Source organism: Phascolarctos cinereus, unplaced genomic scaffold, assembly GCF_003287225.1.
Source record: "Phascolarctos cinereus isolate Bilbo 61053 unplaced genomic scaffold, phaCin_HiC Scaffold_5;HRSCAF=322, whole genome shotgun sequence".
Lineage (NCBI taxonomy): Eukaryota > Metazoa > Chordata > Mammalia > Diprotodontia > Phascolarctidae > Phascolarctos > Phascolarctos cinereus.
The window spans coordinates 405,313,473-405,334,608 of record NW_027555958.1 but is presented as its reverse complement, the minus strand read 5'-3'; the positions used below and the strand labels follow the sequence as shown (position 1 = coordinate 405,334,608).

Here is a 21,136-nt window from a genome sequence, read left to right as displayed (position 1 = left end):
TCAGCAGTCTTATACCCAATCCTCTATATCTTAAACAAGAATCCCTGACAAGTGGTCATCCAGCCTTTGCTTGAAGATACCCAATAATGAAAAGCTAACTTCACATGGAAGCCGCCCATCCCATTTAAAATTCACCTAATTGTTAGGAATTCTTCCTTGCACGGGATAGCCTAGGCAACTCTCCCTCTTCTCAGCAGCTGTACCGACAGCCAGCTCAGACCTGCCTCCTGAGCGCCACCCAGCATTTTTGGAAATATTTTCCTGTAACAACAAAGTAATTTGGAAAAATCTTGCCCAGCTGCTCTTCCAGGGGGAGGCAGGGAACAGAGGGAGAACTCAAAAGAGAACGCAAAAGGTTCTGTTGCCTTGAACTCTGTTTCCTAGCAAGGCATGTGGGTTTTCGTGTGAGCAGCAGGTGCACCATTTGAGGGAGGGGGAAAGGAAACAATTGGTGCTGACCCAGAAGTTGGGATGAGTCACAGACTTATCTGAGAAGTGAGAGTGGTTCTCATGGTCCCATTCTACCCACCCCTGCCCTCCGTAACCCTGCTGTATCGAGCTTGGGGCTGTGGGACCATGTACAAGAGAAGTCTTAAGACTAACGGAAACACATAATTAGGCTTTAAAAAAAATACCTACAGATTTACCTCACTCAACTTGTAAGAATATAGCAGAAAGAGCACTGGCTCTGGAGTTGGAGGGCCTGGGTTCAAACCCCAACTGTATGACCTTGGACAAATCGCTTAACTTTCCTCGGCCTCAGTTTCCTCATCTGTAAAATGAGGGCATTGGATTAGATGACTTTCCATCTCTACAGCTACCGTTCCATTATCCTAGAATGAGCGAGCCGGTTACCTAAAAAAGGGAATGATGCCATCTACTGGAGGAAAGCTGAACTGCAGAGTCAAAGGAAGGAGAAGCAGATGGTTCATGGACATCATCTGCTAGAGGAGAGCTGAACAGCAGAGGCCAACTGGGGATCCCTTCTCCCCATCCCAGCCCTGCCCTAAGCGAAGATGGGGAATATAGAGAAAGGCAGCCAGGTTGACTGGTGCATTCCCCAACGCAGCCTCTGAGCACCAAAATCATTTGCCAAACCCTATTTTCATGTGCCTCTAGCTCAATCATGATCGGTGCGGCCAAAGGTTCCTGGGGTCAGCCCAGCCCAGACTGGTCCCTTCATAAAAGGCTCCAGCTCCTTTTGCAGAACCAGCCACGACGTCCGGTTCCACTACGTTGGTCAAATGCCAGTCCTGGCAGATCTGGCAAGCTCCCGGACCAATGTCTTGTGTCCCGTGCTATGGCATGGATCACATTGTCTATGTCACAGGCTGCCATATGTCCTTGCTGTCCCCTGTATTATTTTGAACATGAATAAATCACATCTAGGTAAATTCCCATGTGAACATGAGCTTCCTCTTTCCCCCTCAGATCCAAATGGACTTGGTACAGTAGGGATGAAGGGGAGACTAGCATCTCAGACACTAGTGCTTCTCGGACCAGTGAAAAGCTGTGGGAGAGCAGTTGGAGGAGTGTATGGAGAGGGAGTGTAGACCATTAACTTCTGGGTGTGGAGAAGAGCTGCAGAGGGAAGCAGCATAGTCTAGACGGGGGAACCATGTAGAACACAGCCCTGCCTCACACATTGGAAGCCTACCCAGGGCAGTACTGTAAGCCACAGAGACTGTACAGGTCTTTGAGTGAAGCTTTTATGTCTCCTAGGGTCCTTGGTCACTGTCCTCTAATCTAAACACTCTCTGATTTGCCATTTTCCTTCTTAAAATGAGGTTTCCAGAACTGAACACAATACCCCAAATATGCTTTAAAAGAGTGTAGAGGTAAAGAAAGGCTCCATTTTAATCCAAAGTATTTATTTTATCCTTTTATTTCAGAGCATTCTAAAGTATTTATCATTTTATTTTAGATATTAGGCTTCTTTTATATGTTTCTATTATAGGATCAGTGAGTGATTCAGCAAGAGAAAGAATCTTAGTATTCATCAAGTCCGCTGTATTTGTACAGATGAGGAAACCGAGGCTTGAGGAATGACTACTGAATATGAACATCTCTTTCCTTTTTACGTTCTTATAAAACCCCCTTTTAGTAAACTGTTGGACTATTTTCCCAAGGTTTGCCTGTCTAGGTCTATAAACGTCCTCTTGTAAAGATACAGTGGGAGTTTTATGGGACAATCTTTCATTCACTTCTTAAAATGAAGCAGCCCAACCATATTGATTTCCTAACTCTAGCTGAGATCAGCTGTATTTAGGAGTTTTGGTTGTGAAAAGGAGCACAAGGAGGTTAAATTGGGATTATTTAGGAGCAGGCAAAGCCTGGACAAAGTGGTTTAATTAAGAGTTATCACACACCTGTTGATGAGGGTTGAGAGGTTGGGACCCCTCAAAAAACCAAAGTACAAAATGGGTTGTCTGGAATGAATTCACAAACTCAAGCAATTTTAAGACAAGTTGCAAAAAGTTTATTGTTACGCTTTTAAGCGGGCAAGGATTCTTAAGGAACCAGCAATCTTAAAACAGTATAGTTAAAGTTTATATATTATACAATATGATAAGACATGTGTCAAATATGCTAACTAGGGGATTCAGGGTGCGATTAGGGAGTGGTTAAGGAGTGGTCAGTTCTTAAACATGCACTTGTTGTATCTACTTCGTGGGCGATTTACCCAGAGTTCTCTGGGAAAAGCCCACAAGGGGGGGCCACATGGAGGTATGGTTTTAGGCCTGCTACGTCACTAAGTCAACCAGAGTTCAGGGTAACTGAGAGTTGTCCAGTCTGCCACCAGTCAACGTCTTGTTTGACAAGATAGATGTAGGAAGTATACATATATCTTAAGTCTAGAAAACAGTTAATGAGGAGTCCAGGATGTAGATAATGAGGTAGGGTGGTAGAATAGATAGTTCAGTGGGTAAAATGTCTTTATGACCCAGTGCAAAGCCAGTTCAAACTAATAAATCCTTCAGGTGCTGTTTGGAACTGCACCAGGGAGAGAGATAAGGGTCTTGCTGGGGCCCACTCATGAGTAATTGCTAAGCATAGGGTCCTTGGGCTGGGGAGAAACTGGCAGGGTCAGTGTTTCTGAGGCTAAAGAGAAATTGGGGTCCAAGTACAAGCACCCAAACATAAGCACCCAAGCATAAGCACCCAAGCACCCCAACACTGTGACCTGTTTTGACAATTACAAGTTACCAAGCTGGGGAGGCTGTCGGTGTTAATAATAAGAACACCAACTAAGGCAGTTCAAAAGGACCATTATTGTGATAAAAAGCTGAGGAAAGCAATGTGCTTAAGGACAATATGCTTCATTGATGCTAGTTTGCTATCTCTCATGGTTTTAACCTGCAAATTCTTAGATTGAGCCTTTCTCAGCTACTGCTGGTGACTCAGCCCTGCTCCACTCTGACTGCCGACTGGTGATCTCTCATCTTTCCCTAAGGAAAGATATTTCTCTCTAGTAGGGCTTGGCCCTCAGTGTCCCTCCAGACCACCAGTCCCTGCCTCAGTTCATCTGACCCTGACAACCTCCCACCATTCCCATAGCCTGAGGTCGACTCCTGCCTGCTTCCTCCCCAGTGAAGGACAGCAAATTCCTCATTTGTCAAGCACCATCTCTGCAAGTTGACAGGTGGGGCAGAGAGGGTGGACGGGGCTTAAGAAAGTGGAGAGCCTTGAGTAGAGGAATGAGGTGAAAAGGGGATAAGAAGGTGACATCAAAATCATCCATTTCAAAAAGTTGCCTTGAGGCAATCCTGGGCCTAAGAAATGAGGAGGTAACAAACTCTTCCACCCCCTTCCTCTTTCTCATCTCCTCTCTTTCCTTTTATCCCCTCATCTTCCCTTCTTCCCACTTCCCTTTGCCTCACTACCACCACCACCACCATACAGCCTTCTGTTCCCAGGATCCAGAGCTGAGGGTCACCTAAATCATGGATCAAATTGACCTTTAAGAAATTCTTATGTCTGCCTTTTGTTTTTCCACCGCACTCATTGCCCAGGATACCTTCTTCTCTTTCTACAGCACTCTTTTAACAAAGAAAGGCAGTTAAGCAGGACCAACTGACATCTCACCTGCAACTTTCCGTGCCCATGCCCCCTCTATCTCTACTTTCAGCTGGACAGTTTGTGGTTTAACTATGCTTTAGAAAATCACTTGGGGGGGGGGAATGTGTTCCTAGTTCTAAACAATCAAATTACAAAATTACTTTTGTAATAAGACTGTTTTATGTGTTGGGGGATCACCTATATATTTCACGAGGTGTGACTCTAAATTGTTGAGGACTGTTGTATTTTAAATATAGAAACAACACACATGCCCCAAAGTGCCTTCAGTAATATTGTGAGTTTCATAAGAAAACGCATCTTGTACCCATGTAATCTCATTTAATTTTTGATTCCATATTACCTTGCCCACCTTGACCCACCCATTCATTGGATGTGGCTCCAAATAACTTTTATCCAGAAATCAAATCTGTCCTCAGAGAATGAAGTTTTGACCCCAGAAGGGATATGACAACTTCAGGGCCTGAACGTAATTTCCAAAGGAGATTCCAAAGCCTCATGATCTGTGGGGTGGTGAGGACTCAGAGGCCAGGTCACGACAATGCTCCCTTGGCATGCATTTCTCTTCACAATCCCTACAATCTGTCTAAGGATAGAGTCACCAAGTAACTGTTCCAACTTATTACAAGTTTGAAGAAAAAAGAGAAAATCTCAGAAAAAAAAGAGCTGCTTTTTAGATGTAAGGAGGGAAGATGAGAGAACATAGGATTCCTGAAGAAGTTAGAGAAGTTAGCTATTCAATCCAATCCAACACACATGATGAAACACGCATTACATGCAAAGCATTGTGTAAGGAGCTGGGTATGTGAAAACAAAAATACTGTCCTTGCTCTCTTCTAAGAAGGCCTTTTGGGCTTCAGACCAGTTCCTATTCCCTTTTGACTTTGTCCTCTTCAGAATTTCTGTCTTGATCTTCACTCTTCTCATAATATGAATCTTTTTACTCGTGGTGTTTCTTTATTCCCTTGACTTTAAAGAGATTGAGCTCGCCTTCTGGGGAGCAGAGGGCACTGACCCAAGTTTCTTGTGCTGGGACAGTCACTGACTTTGTGTGCTGGGGCCTCTTCTGTTGGCAATTGGAGGCTGTAGAGTTCTGGCAGCTTAGTGTTGGGCTGGAATCAGCAAGGCCGTAACTTTCAGGCAATTCTAGGTTGCCTGCTTTTCCTTTCCTTTAGCTTTCTTCAGCTCCTTTTAGATGTGTGCTGCAGGGTGTTTGTCTGCCTGGGGCCCCTTGCAGTGCTGTCTCCCTCTTTCTGCTAATGCACTGGGAGATTCCTTTGTGATAGAGTGCTGAGGCACCTGGTGATTTTCTGAGCTGGTTTCCACCAGTTCCCATTTCCCCTCCCTCACCCCCCACTTCCCACCCTCACTGAGGCACTCAGAGGTCCAGGTGTTGATGTTTGCCTGCTCTACCACCTGGGCCTCAGGATCTCTTCCTGGTTGACAATTGGAGGTTCTGACAGCTTACCTGGTGTTGGGCTAGAATCAGCAAGGCTGGGACTTTAGGGAGACTTTAGGTTGCTTTCTTCAGCTTTTTTCAGATGAATGCTGCAGGGTACTTATCTGCCTGGGGGCCTTTTGTAGTATCAGCTTCCCTTATTTTTGCTGAGGCACTGGGAGACCCATTTGCTGGCCTGCTGCACTGCTGCTCCCTGTCTTTCTTCTTGTTCAGCTGTTTCAGGGGTTTTTTCTGGGGTGATATTTTCTGGGTTTTCAGAGGTTGATAGGGGAGAGTGAGAGTGACTACCTTTTTACTCCGCCATCTTGGCTTCTGAAGAGGAACCTGTCCTTGCTCCCAAGGAGCATAATTACATTTTAGGGGATATAATACATACATAAATGTCAAATGAGTATCCACATAAAACTTTTTAACCCTTTTAAAACCTGAGATTATTATAAATAGATATAACACCTGGTAAATGAAAAGATGGAAAGAGTACTAATAATGGTGCATGAGGTAAGACTGTGGAAAGAAAGTGCTACCTGAGCTAAACCTTATAGAAATAGAAGGATTCTGAGAGTTGGAGATGAGGGAGAGCATTCCAAGCATGGGGGATGGCATGTACAAATGCATGGAAGTGAGTGTGGAATTCAGGGGAGAGATCCAGTTTGGGTGAAGTAGAGAGCTCATGAAGGGAAGTAATTGTGGAAAGGTTGGAAACAGATTGTTCAGAGATTTAAAATACCAGACTGAGAAGTTATTTTTTTTTTTGTCTTAGCAGTATTAGAGAGCAACTGAAGGTTAACGCGGTCAGACCTGCATTCTGTGTGTTAAGGATCACTTATATAATTTGTGAGGTGTGATTACAAATTGTTGAGAATCACTATATCTTAAATATAGACAAAACACAAATGCTTCAAAGTGCTTTCAGAAATTTTGCCAGCAAATTTCGGGAGGATGGATTAGAGAAAGGATTAGAAGCAAAAGAACTATTAAGTAGTCAAGGTAAAGGGTGATGAGGAATTGGACTTTGAATGGTGGTTATAGGAACAGAGAAAAGGAGATAGCCATGAGAGATGGAGCAAGAAGGAATAATACTTAGCAACTAGTAAGTGGTGAAAGAGAAGATAAAATTAAAGATAGTTCCAGGTTATGAACCTGAGTAACTAAGGATAGTGGTAACCTCAACAGAATTAGGGAATTTTGAAGGAAAGAGTGACTTTAAGGAGAAGGGTTGTTCCATTTTGACCACTTTGGGTTTGAAATACTAACAGGACATGGAAAGGAGATGTTCAACAGGCAACCGATGGTGTGTGATTGGAATTCAGGAGAGAGACTTGGACTTGATATAGGGATTTGAGAAATTATCCCAACAGACATAAAAACTGAACTCATGAGAACAGATAAAATAACCAAAAGAAAGTAAGGAGAGAGCAAACTAGGAGAGCAGGGAATATGTTACCTGTCAGATCTGTGGTGAGGGAAGTATTTATAACCAAACGAAAGATAGAGAATACTATGAAATGCAAAATGGATGGCTTTGATTATATTAAATTGAAAAGTTTTTGCACAAACAAAGCCAATACAACCAAGATTAGAAGGGAAGCAGAAAGCTGGGAAACAATTTTTACAGCCAGTGTTTCTGATAAAGGCCTCATTTCTAAAATATATAAAGAACTGAGTCAAATTCATAAGAATAGAAGTCATTCCCAATTGATAAATGGTCAAAGGATATGAACAGGCAGTTTTCAGATAAAGAAATTAAAGCTATCTATAGTCACACGAAAAATTGCTCTAAATCACGATTGATTAGAGAAATGCAAATCAAAACAACTCAGAGATACCACATCTATCAGATTGGCTAACATGATAATACAGGAAAATGATAAATGTTGGAAAAAATCCTAAAGGGAGGCTCTTATCTACAGCACAGATCAGCAACTGAGGCCCCTCAGTCCTGGCTCAACAAGTCAGCAGCGAAACCTCCAGTGCCAGCACAGAAGGCAAGTTGCCAGTCCTAGAAACCAGGCCACAACAGGCATGACTAGGCCAAGCCATCCCAGTGCAGTGAGTAAGCCATCAGCACCTGAGGCCCCAGCACATAAAACCAATGCCCAGGCCACTAGCCCCCAGTACAAGAAGCTTGGGACAGTGCCCCCTGTACCCCAGGAGGACAGTCAACTTTAAAAGCCATGAAATAGGCAAAAAATAAGCAAGAAGCAAAAACGACCATTGACAATAAAAAGTTGCTATGGTGACAGGGAAGATCAAAATACAAAGTCAGAAGAGGACAACACTGTTAATATACCTACATGTGAAGCCTCAAAAGGGAATATGAATCAGTCTCAAGCACAAAAAGCCTACTTGGAAGAGCTCCAAAAGGATTTTAAAAGAAAAATTAGAGAGAGAAGAAAAATTGGGAAAAGAAATGCAAGAGAGAGTCAACAGTTTGGAAGAGGAAAGACAAAAACTGACTGAAGAAAATAGTTCCTTGAAAAATACAACTGGTCAAATGGGGAGAAAAATCTGCTGAAGAAAACAGCTCCTTAAAAAGTAGAAATGGCTAAATGGAAAAGGAGGTACAAAAGCTAAATGAAGAAAATAATTCCTTAAAAATTAGAATTGGGCAAGTGGAAGCTAATAATTCTATCAAGAATCAGTCAAACAAAATCAAAAGAATGAAAAAATAGAAGAAAATATAAAATATCTGATTGGAAAAACAACTGACCTGGAAAATAGATCCAGGAGAGATAATTTAGGAACTATGGGACTACCTGAAAGCCATAATCAAAAAAAGAGCCTAGACAGCATCTTTCAAGAAATTATCAAGGACAACTGCCTTAATATCCTGGAACCAGAATGTAAAATAGTTATTGAAAGAATCCACTAATCACCTCCTGAAAGAGATCCCCAAATGAAAACTCCAAGGAATATCATATCCAAATTCCAGAATTATCAGGTCAAGGAGAAAATACTACAAGAAGCTAGAAAGAAACAATTTAAATATCATGGAGCTACAGGCAGGATTATATGGAACTTAGCAGCTTCTACATTAAAAGATCAGAGGGCTTAGAATATGATATTCTGGAAAACAAAGGAGCTTGGATTACAACCAAGAATCAACTACTCAGCAAAATTGAATGCGATCTTTCTGGGGGAAAGATGGACATTCAATGAAATAGGGGACTTTCAATCATGCCTGATGAAAAGACCAGAGCTGAACAGAAAATTCAATACTCAAATACAAGACTCAAGAGAAGCATAAAAAGGTAAACAGGAAAGAAACAAACAAACAAACAAACATGGTATTCAATAACTATTTATATCTCTACATGGGAAGATGATATTAGTAATGATTGAGAACTGTACCCTTTCTTAGTTAGAAGGAGTATACACAGACAGAGGGTATGGGTACAAGTTGTCTTTGATGTGATTATATAAAAAAAAATTGAAGGTTAAAAAAAATTATACTCACAGAAAAAGAAAGGAGGAGGCAGAATAAGATAAATTATACCACATGAAGAAACACAAAGACCTACTATACTAGGGAAAGAAGGGAGGGGGGTGAGCATTGTTTGAGTCTTACTCTCATTGGATTTGGCTCAAAGAGGGAATAACATAAACACTCAATTGGATATAGAAATCTATCTTACCCTATAGAGAAGTAGGAGGAGAAAGGGGAAAGAAAAGGAAGGGGAGTAGATGGAAAGAAGGGCAGGTTAAGGGAGGCAGTGGTCAAAAGCAAAACACTGGTGAGGAAGGAAAGGGTAAAAGAAGAGAGAAAAGTATAAACGAGGTGGGGATAGGATGGAGGGAAAGATGCAGTATTCATAACTATGAATGTGAATGGGATGAACTCTTCTATAAAATGGAAGCAGGTAAGAGTGCATTAAAAACCATAATCCTACAATATATTGTTTACACAAAACATATTGGAAGCAGAGAGATACACACAGAGTAAAGGTAAAAGACTTGGGCAGAATATATTATGCTTCAGATGAAGGGGAAAAAAAAGCAGGGGTAGCAATCTTGATCTCAGACAAAGCAAAAGCAAAAACAGATCTAATTAAAAGAGATAAGGAAGGAAACTACATAACATTCAGATTTTTAGAGGAGAAGTTAAATGAGTTACAGGAAGAAGTAGAAAGCAAAACTATACTAGTGGGGGATCTCAACCTTCCCTTCTCAAAACTAAATAACTAACCATAAAATAAACAAGAAAGAAGTTAAGAAGGTGAATAGAATTTTAGAAAAGTTAGATATGATAGACCTCTGGAGAAAACTGAATAGAGATAAAAAGGAATATATTTTTTTTCTCAATAGTACATGTCACTTATACAAAAACTGATTATGTATTAGGGCAGAAAGGCAGAATTATTAAATGCATCCTTTTCAGATCATGATGCAATAAAAATTACATGTGATAAAGAGCCATGGAAAAATAGATTAAAAATTAATTGGAAACAAAATAATCTAATCCTAAAGAATGAGTTAGTTAAACAAGAAATCATAGAAACAATCAATAATTTCATCAAAGAGAATAACAATAACGAGACCACATACCAAAACTTATGGGGTGGAGCCAAAGCAGTTCTTATGGGAAATTTTATATCTCTAAATGCTTACATGAATAAAATAGAGAAAGGGGAGATCGATGAGTTAAGCATGCAATTAAAAAAAGCTAGAAAAAGAACAAATTAAAAATCACCAAATACACACCAAATCAGAAATTCTGAAAATCAGAGGAGAGGTTAATAAAATAGAAATTATGAAAACTATTGAACTAATAAATAAAACCAAGAGCTGGTTTTATGAAAAATTCAATAAAATAGATATACCTTTGGTTAATTTGATTAAAAAAAAGAAAGAAAGCCAAAGAGCCAGTATAAAAAATGAAAAGGGTGAATTCACCACCAATGAAGAGTAAATTAAAGCAATAATTAGGAGCTATTTTGCCCAACTGCATGCCAATAAATCTGGCAATCTAAGTGAAATATATGAATATTTACAGAAATATAAATTGCCCAGATTAACAGAAGAGGACATAAAATACTTAACCCCATTTCAGAAAAAGAAATTGAACAAGCCATCAATGAACTCCCTAAGAAAAAATATCTCTAGGGCCAGATGGATTTACAAGTGAATTCTACCATACATTCAAAGAACAATTAATTCCAAATACTATATAAACTATTTAAAAAATAGGAGAAGGAGGAGTCCTACCAAATTCTTTTTATGATACTGATACCTAAACCAGGAAGAGCCAAAACAGAGAAATGAAATTATAGACCAATTTCACTAACGAATATTGATGCAAAAATTTTAAATAAAACATTAGCAAAGACTTTACAGCAATTTATCACAAGGTAGGATTTACACCAGGAATTCAGGGCTAGTTCAATATTAGGAAAACTGTCAGAATAATTGACTGTATCAATAAGAAAACTAACAGAAATCATATGATTATCTCAATAGATAGAGAAAAGGCCTTTGACAAAATATAATACCCATTCCTATTAAAAATACAGAGAACAGGAGAATAGGAACAAATTGACCTTTCCTTAAAATGATAAGTAATATCTATCTAAAACCATTAGCAACCATTATATAGAATGGAAATAAGCTAGAAGCTTCCCCACTAAGATCAAGGGTAAAACCAAGATATCCATTATCATCACTATTATTCAATATCATACTAGAAATGTTAGCTTTAGCAATGAGAGAAGAAAAAGAAATTGAAGGAATTAGAATAAGCAATGAGGAAACAAAGCTCTCACTGATATGATGGTATACTTAGGGAATCCTAGAGAATGAACTAAAAAACTACTTGAAATAATGAACAACTTTAGCAAAGTTGCAGGATATAAAATAAACCTACACAAACTACCAGCATTTCTTTTTGTTACTAATAAAGCCTAGCAGCAAGAGATAAAAAGAGAAATTCCATTTAAAATAAATGCAGACTACATAAAATATTTGGGAGTCTACCTGCCAAGACAAACCCAGGAACTATATGAGCACAATTATAAAACACTTTTTTACACAACAGATCTAAATAATTGGAAAAATATCTGCTGCTCATCACTAGGCCAAGCTAATATAATAAAAATGACAATTCTACCTAAATTAATTTATGTGTTCAGTGCCATACCAATCAAACTACCAAAAAAAAAATGATTATGTATGGCTAGAAAAAATGTTAACAAAATTCATCTGGAAAAACAAGAGGTCAAGAATATCAAGGGAATTAATGAAAAAAAATGCAAAGGAATATGGCCTACCTGTATACTAGATCTAAAACTATAGCAGCAATCATCAAACCCTTTTTATATTAGCTAAGAAATAGAGTGGTGGAGCAGTGGAATAGGTTGAGTACACATGACACAGTAGTAAATGACTGTAGTAATCTACTATTTGATAAACTCAAAGACTCCAGCTTCTGGAATAAGAACTCACTATTTGACAAAAACTGCTGGAAAAACTGAAAAATAGTATGGCAGAAACTACACATAGACCAACATCTCACACCATATGCCAAGATACGGTCAAAATGGGTGCATGATTTAGGCATAAAAGGTGATACCATAAGCAAATTAGGAGAGCAAGGAATAATTTATCTGTCATGTCTATGGAGAACGGAAGAATTTATGATCAAACAAGAGATAGAGAAAATTATGAAACGCAAAATGGATAATTTTGATTATATTAAATTAAAAAGAGTTTGCACAAACAAAGCCAATGCAACCAAGATTGCAAGGAAAGCAGAAAGCTGGGAAACAATTTTTACTGCCAGTGTTTCTGATAGAGGCCTCATTTCTAAAATATATAGAGAAGTTAGTCAAATTTACAAGAATACAAGTCATTCCCCAATCGATAAATGGTAAAAGGGTATGAACAGCCAATTTTCAGATGAAGAAATTAAAGCTATCTATAGTGACATAAAAATGCTCTAAATCACTATTGATTAGAGAAATGTAAATAAAAACAACTCTGAGATGCCACATCACACCTATCAGATTGGCTAATATGACAAAGAAGGAAAATGATAAATGTTGGAGAAGACATGGGGAAATTGGAATACTAATGAATTATTGGTAGAATTGTGAACTGATGCAACCATTCTGGAGAGCAATTTGGAACTATGCCTAAAGATCTATAAAATTGTTCATGCTCTTTGATCCAGCAATACCACTACTAGGCCCATATCCAAAGAGTTGATAACAAAAGGGAAAGGACCCACATGTACAAAAATATTTATAGCAGTTCTTCTGGTGGTGGCAAAGAATTGGAAATTGAGGGAATGCCCATCAGTTGGGGAAGTGATTGAACAAGTTGTGGTATGTGATGTAATGGAATACTATTGTGATATGAGAAATGATGAGCAGTCAGTTTTCAGAAAAACCTGGAAAGACTTGTATAGACTGATGCTGAGTGAAGTGAGTAGAACCAGGAGAACATTGTACACAGTAACAGCCACACTGTGCGATGACTGACTTTGATAGACTTAGCTCTTCTCAGCAATGCAAGGATCTAAGACAATTCCAAAAGTCTCATGATGGAAAACATTATCCACATCCAAAGAAAGAAATATGGAATCTGAATGCAGATTGAAGCAGACTATTTGCTAATTTTTGTGGTTTTTTTTCTTTCTTGTGGTTTTTCTCTTTTGTTCAAACTCTTTTTTCACAACATGACTAATGTGGAAATGTTTAATATGATTGCACATAAATAGCCTATATCAGACTGCTTTCCGTCTTGGAGAGGGAGAAGGGAAAGAGGGAGAAAAAAATTTGGAACTCAAAATCTTATAAAAGTGAATATTGAAAACTATATTCACATGTAATTGGAAAAAATAAAATACTTTTAAGTGGGGAAAATAAAAAATACTTTTGTAAAAAAAATTACTATTAATCTATTTTGCTTTGGTCCTGTTTTCTTACAAGATCTAGGAATTAGGTGATAGTCACACTGTATTCTACCTTAGTCAGACTTTATCTAGAGTATTTTGTTTAGTTTCAGGTACCACTTTCTATGAAAGAAGTTGAGAAGCTTGGGATCATTCTAAAGAGAGTAGCCAGGTCACAAGTTCATGAGGACTGGTTAAGGAAACTAGGGATGGTTAGCCAGGAAAAGAGAAGACTTGGGGATGGAGGTGCATGGTAGCCATCATCAAGTATTTCAAGGACTCTCCTGATAGTCTTTAAGATGGTGGCAAGGTAAGGGGGATAGTGGAGAAACAGTGCATGGAAGCTGCAGAGGAAGATTTTTTCCACAGTACCATGAACAACTTGCTCACACTTAGAGCTACCCCAAAGTGTAATGGGCTGTCCCAGGAAGGAGAGGCCTTACCTTTCACTTCTCTGCCAATTCTGAAGTTCTGCTGTACTGTGATGTGATTATGTCTAAGGATCCTTCTTATGCTTCTTTCTAACAAAACAGACATTTGATCAGTTAGGTGTGACGAGTTCAGTTAGTACAATTCAGCCAACAGGAAAAAGGAAAGAGGCAGACAGAGACAGTGAAACAGAGACACAGAGAGAGACAGGCACACAGACAGAAAAAAGAGAGATAGAAACAAAAGAGGAAAGGAAGGAGAGGAGAGGGAGAAAGATAGAGGGGGAGAAGAGAGAGAAAGGGGAGAGAAAGAAGTAAAAAACAAGACAGAAAAAGAGAGGGGGAGGAAAAGGAGGAGAGAGAGGGAGAGAAAGAGAGAGAATGACATGACAGCCAGAAGGCTTATTAGAGCTTTGGTCACATTAAGAGAATCAAGACGGTCTCTGTTGGTGATAATTCTACTATACTCTGCCATGGTTATTTTTCTTACACCTTTTGGATGACAGATTTTAATCAAGAAATATTTATGATTTTTCCCTCGTCTATTTTTTCCCTTTTTACTCTTAACTGATTTTTGGTTGTACAAAAACCCAATATATGTATGTAAACAAGTCCATCCATTTTGTTTCCTATAGTATCTTTTGGTTGTTATAGGATCATAGATTCAGTGCTGGAAGGGATCAATGAGGTCCTACCCTTCATTTTATTTTTTTAGAATTTTCACTTTTATTATGAACTCCATAACCAATTAATATTTCAATATACAAACAAGAACAGAAAATAGAATTTTGTAGGTAACTTTGGAGTTCTATTACACACACTTTATCAAGGAGTATATTAAATTTAATATCATAGTAACAAAATTTCCCTCTTCATGTCTCCTTCTGAACTTTTTCTGCTCTCTTCTGACTTTTTTTAATGTTTCATTGACTCTGTTTTCTTTTATTCTCTCTTGGAATTAACAGAATCACAGGATTTGAGCATTGGAAAGGCCATCTAGACCAACCTGTGAGCCAAAGAAATCGTCACTCTCACATACACACCAAGCAGTTGTCCAACTTTGGCTTCAAGGTACCCAAGGTGGAGGAGTCCACCACTTTGGAGGCAGCCTCTTTCCACTTTTGCACAGCTCTCATTATGAAGAAGGTTTTCCCAACCTAAAGCCAAAATTGGTTTCTTTGTCACTTCTACCCTTTGTTCCAGGTTCTGTCATCTGGGGCTAAACTGAGTAAGTCCAAACCTTCGTGCACAAGATAATCCTTCAGTCACTTGCAAGCAGCTATCAGGTGCCCCCTGAGACTTCTTTTCTCCAGACTAAACATGCCCAGTTCCTTCAACCTATCATTATACGACATGAACTCAAGGCCCTTCACTAGAGTTGAATCAGCAGCACTCCAGATTAGGGCTGATGGGGGCAGAATACAGTGGGATTACCACTTCTCTATTTCTGGAAGCCAAATCCCTCTTAATTCAGCCCAAGATTTCATTAGGTTTTTGGCTGCGACGTCACAATGCTGGCTCATAGTGAGCTGGCAGTCCACTAAAACCCCAAATATTTTTCAGAACTGTCATCTATCTATGTCTTCCCCATATTATACTTGTGAAAATAATTGTTTGGGCCCAAGCGTAAGACTTTACATTTATCTCTATTGAATGTCATCTTATTAGATACAGCCCAATGCTATACCACCTATCAAGATCCTTTTAGTTCATGAGTCATTTACCCAGTGTGTTAGGGATCCCTCCCAGCTTTGTGGCATCTGCAGATTCAGTGGGCACACCTTCCATAGGATGTTATCCAAGTCATTGAAAAAATGTTAAACAGTACAGGGCCACAAACAGATCTTTGGAGTACTTCTCTGGACACCTCTTGCCAATGCTGACACTGAACAATCACTAGCAATTACTTTTTTGAGTTCAACCATCCAATCAGTTCTGGATCCTTCTAATTGTATTATGTAATTCTTATCATTAGCAATCAGTCAACAAATATTAAGCATCTACTGCATGCCAGTCATTGTGCTAAGCACTGGGGGTACAAAAAGAGGCACCAAAAAAAAAAGAGCCATTTTCCTCAAGGAGCTCACAGGCTAATGGAGACAACAAGCAAAAAATAAGTATGAACAAATGCTACGTAAGGTAAATAGGAAATCATGAATAGAGGGAAGGCACTAGAACTAAGGGGTTGGGAAAATCTACCTGATCATTACCCACCAAATAGAAGCCCTCCCTTGTGACGAGAGTTGTGCGAAACACATCCCCATGATGCCCATTTCTGATCTACATCTGCAGTCTACCATCTCTCTCATGCTTCATCATCAGCCTTCTGAAGCCCTGGCTGGTCATTGCATTTATCAGAGTGAGTTGTCACAGTTATTTCTCTTTGTGTTATTGTAGTCAGTCTATAACAAAGTTCATTTTATTCTGCACCAGTTCATGAAGTCTCGGGTTTCTCAGAATCCTTCACATTTATCATTTCTTATGGTACGATATTCTACTATCGTATGCCGTAATTGTTCAGCTGTTAATTAATAGGTACCCACTTTGCTTCCAGCTGCTATAATAAAAAATACTGCTTATAAATATTTTTGTCAATATGAGTTCTTTTCCTCCGTTTTTGACCTCTTTGGTATAGGCAGCTAGGTGGTATAGTATATAGAAGAAAGGACTTGAAGTCAGGAAGACCCAAGTTTAATCCTGCCTCATATACTTATTAGCTATAAGAGCCAGAACAAATCATTTAACCTCTGTCTGCCTCAGTTTCTTCATCTATAAAGCGGGAATAATAATAGCACCTACCTCACAGGATTATTTTGAGAATCAAATGAGTTAACATATATAAAGTGCTTTGCAAACCTAAAAGCTATATATAAATGTTAGCTATTAGTGTTGTTCAGTCATATCCAACTCTTCAATGCCTTTTTGGGTTTTCTTGGCAAAGATAGTGGAGTGGTTTGCCATTTCCTTCTGTAGCTCATTTTACAGATGAGGAAACTGAGGCAAGCAAGGTTAAGTGACCTGTCCAGGATCACACAACTGGCAAACGCTTTAGGTCAGACTGAACTCAGGTGTTCTTGATTCCCAAGCCTCACGCTTTCTCCACTGCTCCACTTGGCTGTAGCTATTAGTATCATATGCCCAGTAGTAGCATCACTGGGTCAAAGGGTATGCTCCGTTTAAAGATTTTTTGCAATGGTTTCATTTGTGGATAAAGTCAGTGAGGCTCACAGAAGTGAAATTATTTTCCCAAATCACACTGGCAGCCAGGTGGTGCAGAGGATAAACTGCCAGGCCTGGAGGCAGGTAGACTCATCTTTCTGGGTTTAGATCTCTGGCCTCAGACACTTACTATCTGTGTGACCTTGGGAAGTCACTTAACCCTGTTGGCCTCAGTTTCCTCATCTGTAAAATGAGCTGGAGAAGGAAATGGCAAACGACCCCAGTATCTTTGCCAAGAAAACCCCAAATAGGGTCATGAAGAGTCAGACATGACTGAAAAACAAATGAGCAACAATAATTAGAAGACCCAGGATTCAAACCGAGTTCCAATTATGCCAAATCCTATATTTCATTGAATCAAGCTACCTTCCTAATAGATAGGAATTTTCCTCCTTGGTACAATTGTGATAAATGATGGTAATTTCAGAATAGATTGAAACCGATTCTTTTTCACTTACCTATGGAGACATTGCCTTGATTGGATTTTTTTTTTCTGGTAAAATAGAGAATACCACAGGACCTCTGATGCATTAGATGGAAGAAATAGTAGGGGAAAGTGATTTGGAAGCTTTCACTGTACTTTCCTTCCATTTTGAACCAGTGTAACTTAGAGTCAATTGCTCTGCTACCCTCCTCATTTTATTTCCTATCCTTAATATTTCTGAAAGCTCAAAGTGTTCAGTGAGATTGGGAGAAAGGGAATCAAAGTTGGAGGATCATGAAAAGGGATGATGGTAAAGAATTAGTCCAAGTTCCTTTTCATACACCCCACTCCTCATTTAACCAGTTGTTTTGATCTGGCATAGTCATCACTGGAGAAAAACACAATACAAATGTTAACATCAACATAGACAGGTGTGGTGTAGTGGAGAGAGTATTTGCCTTGGAGTAAGAGAGCCCTGTGATTGAATCTTTCTAGCTGTGTGACCTTGGGTAAATCATTTAATCTTTCTGGGCCTCAGTTTCTTTAATTGAGGAAGTTGGATTCAATGACCTACTAGAAGTCCCTGTCACCTTGAAGAGCTATGATCCCCTGACCTCAGACTTACACAGCTCCTTTGTTACAAGCAGCTCCAAAGGGAAATTTTGTAGAGTTAGAAGAATGCTGGCCTTTAACCGTGTAACTTCTGTGTTTCTATCACCAGAGTCTAGCACACTGCCTGGCGCATAGTAGGTACTTAAATATACATAATGCTGATTAATGACTGAAACCTGGGTTTGTACCCCAGTTCTAATAGTCACTGGCTTGGTAGGGGCAGAAAAGCCACCCACGTTTCTGAACTTGGGTTTCCTCCTTAGCAAAACTCCTTTCATTGCCTACCTGACAGGGTGATTGTGAGGAAAAGATGCTTTCTATAGCTTAAAGTAGTAAAGAACTGTCACCTGTTACAAGGGTTAGTAATATATTCTTACTGTCTGGGATGTAGACAGCAGTCAGAGAATAGGCTGAAGCATGCTATAATAATGCTATCATAATTACTTGGGAGTCACATGAATCCAGGCTCTGCCATGTAATAATATCCACTCATTTTTCTGTGCCTCAGTTTACCAAAAGAGGCCAATCAGGTTTTCACTGCCTACCTCACTGGGTAGTGAATGAGATAATACAAACACACTTTCTTTCAAATGGTAAAGTACTATCTAACAACGAGATGTTTTGCACATCTTGGAGGAAAGGGACATTTGATCTATTTGTGAGAAATTAATGCAAATCAAGGTGTTGTACTATAGCAGAAAGGACACTGGATTTACAGTCAGATGACCTTGATTCAACTACCAGTCTTTGTTCAAATCTTTACCTTACCTCCTCCCATCTGTGTGATCTTGGTCAAGTCTCCTTCTCTGGCCTTCAGTTGTCTCATCTGTAAAATGAGGGATTTACACTAGATAGGTGGCCTGCAAGGCCTTTTCCAGCCATCCATCTGTGGTCCTAAGGCCCACAGGCAATCAGCATAAAAAGATGGATTCAGGAATAGAAGGAAAGGTAAAGACACCTCTACCTTGTCTAAAAACCGGGCTCAGAAGCACTCACTGGTCACCTGCCTCTTTGGATTCCTCACTGTATGAGGCTGGGGAGGGAAAACACAAGATGAAGTTCTTAACTCTCCAGAAACTATGGCTGGGGAGACAAAAAACAAAACATAAATGCAGGAAAGTCTTGCCACTAGTCAGGAATCAGTCTATGGGCCAGTGAAGGCCAGTACTGATTAAAAGGCATCCATGAGGAAGCAGCGTAGATGGGCCCAACCAACTGCTCCCAGAGCCCCTGAGAGATCAGGTAAAATACCAGCCGTGCTAGAACCTGGAACTCTTTCAAGCAGCTGCCACTGTTGTTTCACAAAGGTTCTGGTGGCTGCTGAGAGAGACAACATGAGCCATGTGGGTAGGTAACTCCAGGTTTTGAGTTGAAATGCCTCAGATCCCCTCATCCAAGAGCCTAGTAGAGTCCATGCTGCTTTTCAGGGCTGGACCATAGACGTTTCAGCAGGTCCAGCAGGCTTTTCCAATTGCCTAAGCCCTTTGTTTACCCCCCCCCCTTCTGTTGCTAGCCTTTTGGGGACACTGGAGCAGCTCCACTTTAGGATGGGGAATGGAAGGGAAGCAAAATTCAGTTAATTTTATTCCTCCTTGACATCCCCAGAGAGAGCATTTGTTGTGGTGAGGAGGTTAGAACTGTTGGCTACCATGGAGAGTTGGCAATAATTGGTAGTATCTCTGTTCCCAATACCGGCTCTAATGTTATCACCAATAATGTGAGCTCCTCCTTTAGAATGTGAGCTTCCTGAGGGCAAGGACTATGTTTTGGCCCTTCCTTGTTTCTCTAGCACTTGGCACAGTGCCTAGTAAATAGTAAGAGCTTAATCAATGCTTGTTGAGTGACTGAATGACTACTACAAGTTTTCAAGGATCTATAGGAATAGATAGGATAGGAGTGATGAGAACTGAGAATCAGAAGGAAATGAGGAAATAAATAGAAAATAAAGCTGCCTGAGGGCAGGGCCATGTTTTAATCTGTGCATCTCTAATATTTAGCATTGTGCCTTGCAGATGATAGATACTAGATAAATGTTTAAATGGTGAAAATAAAGGGAGATTCAGGAGAAAAAGGGAAATAATGGCCACACCGAGGCTAGGACCATGGCAAAACTGGATACCATTGAAACCTTTGATGGATCGAATTTTCCAGGGTTTGTCAAAAGCTGCCACATAAACAGTAGAGACTGGAAATCACAGACCTCTTGTCACTTCTAGAGCCAAGGAGCGAGGAAAAATGTAAAGCTGGTCCATCTCTGTCATGTTTGATGCTTCTCATGCAGACCCACAGGAAACATAATTCAGTAATCCATTATTTACTCACTTGACAAACATTTATTCCTGGGATCCTTGACTTGAAGTACCTCTACTGACAGCAAGATCTAGCTACGCGTTTGGGGGCTGCCTTTGTCAAAATCTGTCCAGGAGATATTTTCCCTAACACAGAGGAACCCTGGGCACTTCAAAAACTGATTTGTTCTGTTTCCTAGAAAAGTCTCTCAGCAACCCTGCAATTACTAAAGTTAAAAAGATATTTAAACTTAGAAATCATTTTACCTATGTAACAAAAAGAGAAATTACTTTTATCCAAACCCACACAGAGCCAAGAAAGTGCTCCCAATTCCCCTAGGAATGATAGGAATGATAGAAATGCCTCATACCCAAGCTGAAAGTTTAAAATCATTTCTCACACTTCCTACATAGTCCCCACAACCTAGCCAACCTCTGTGGCTCAGTGTCACCTCAAAGACAACAAAGGAAGAGCTTATATGACTCGTGTTGGTGCATACCTACTACATTGGGCACCTACTGTGTGCATTGAACCGTATTAGGTGCTGTGTCAGTTGCAAAGATGAACAAGGCACAGTCTGTGACCTCAAAGAGTCTATGATTTAATAGGACAGATAAGACTAACCTAACACAATAAAAGGAGAAGCAGTACAGTAAATTGAGAAGAATGCTAAACTTGGAATCAGGAAGGACCCTGTGTTAAAATTCTGACTCTGACATTTACCAACCAGTTATGTGGCC

The 21,136-nt window shown here is 39.7% G+C and overlaps 1 protein-coding gene across 1 annotated transcript in view; it reads left to right on the top strand.

The window, feature by feature from the left end:
* The window catches only part of RGSL1 (regulator of G protein signaling like 1), a 124,231-nt gene that overhangs the window by 10,448 nt on the left and 92,647 nt on the right, over nt 1-21,136 (top strand). Inside the window, exon 3 of the mRNA XM_078155784.1 lies at nt 1,208-1,356. Coding sequence (XP_078011910.1) covers nt 1,208-1,356 — 149 coding nt within the window. The remainder of the gene's footprint in view (nt 1-1,207; nt 1,357-21,136) is intronic.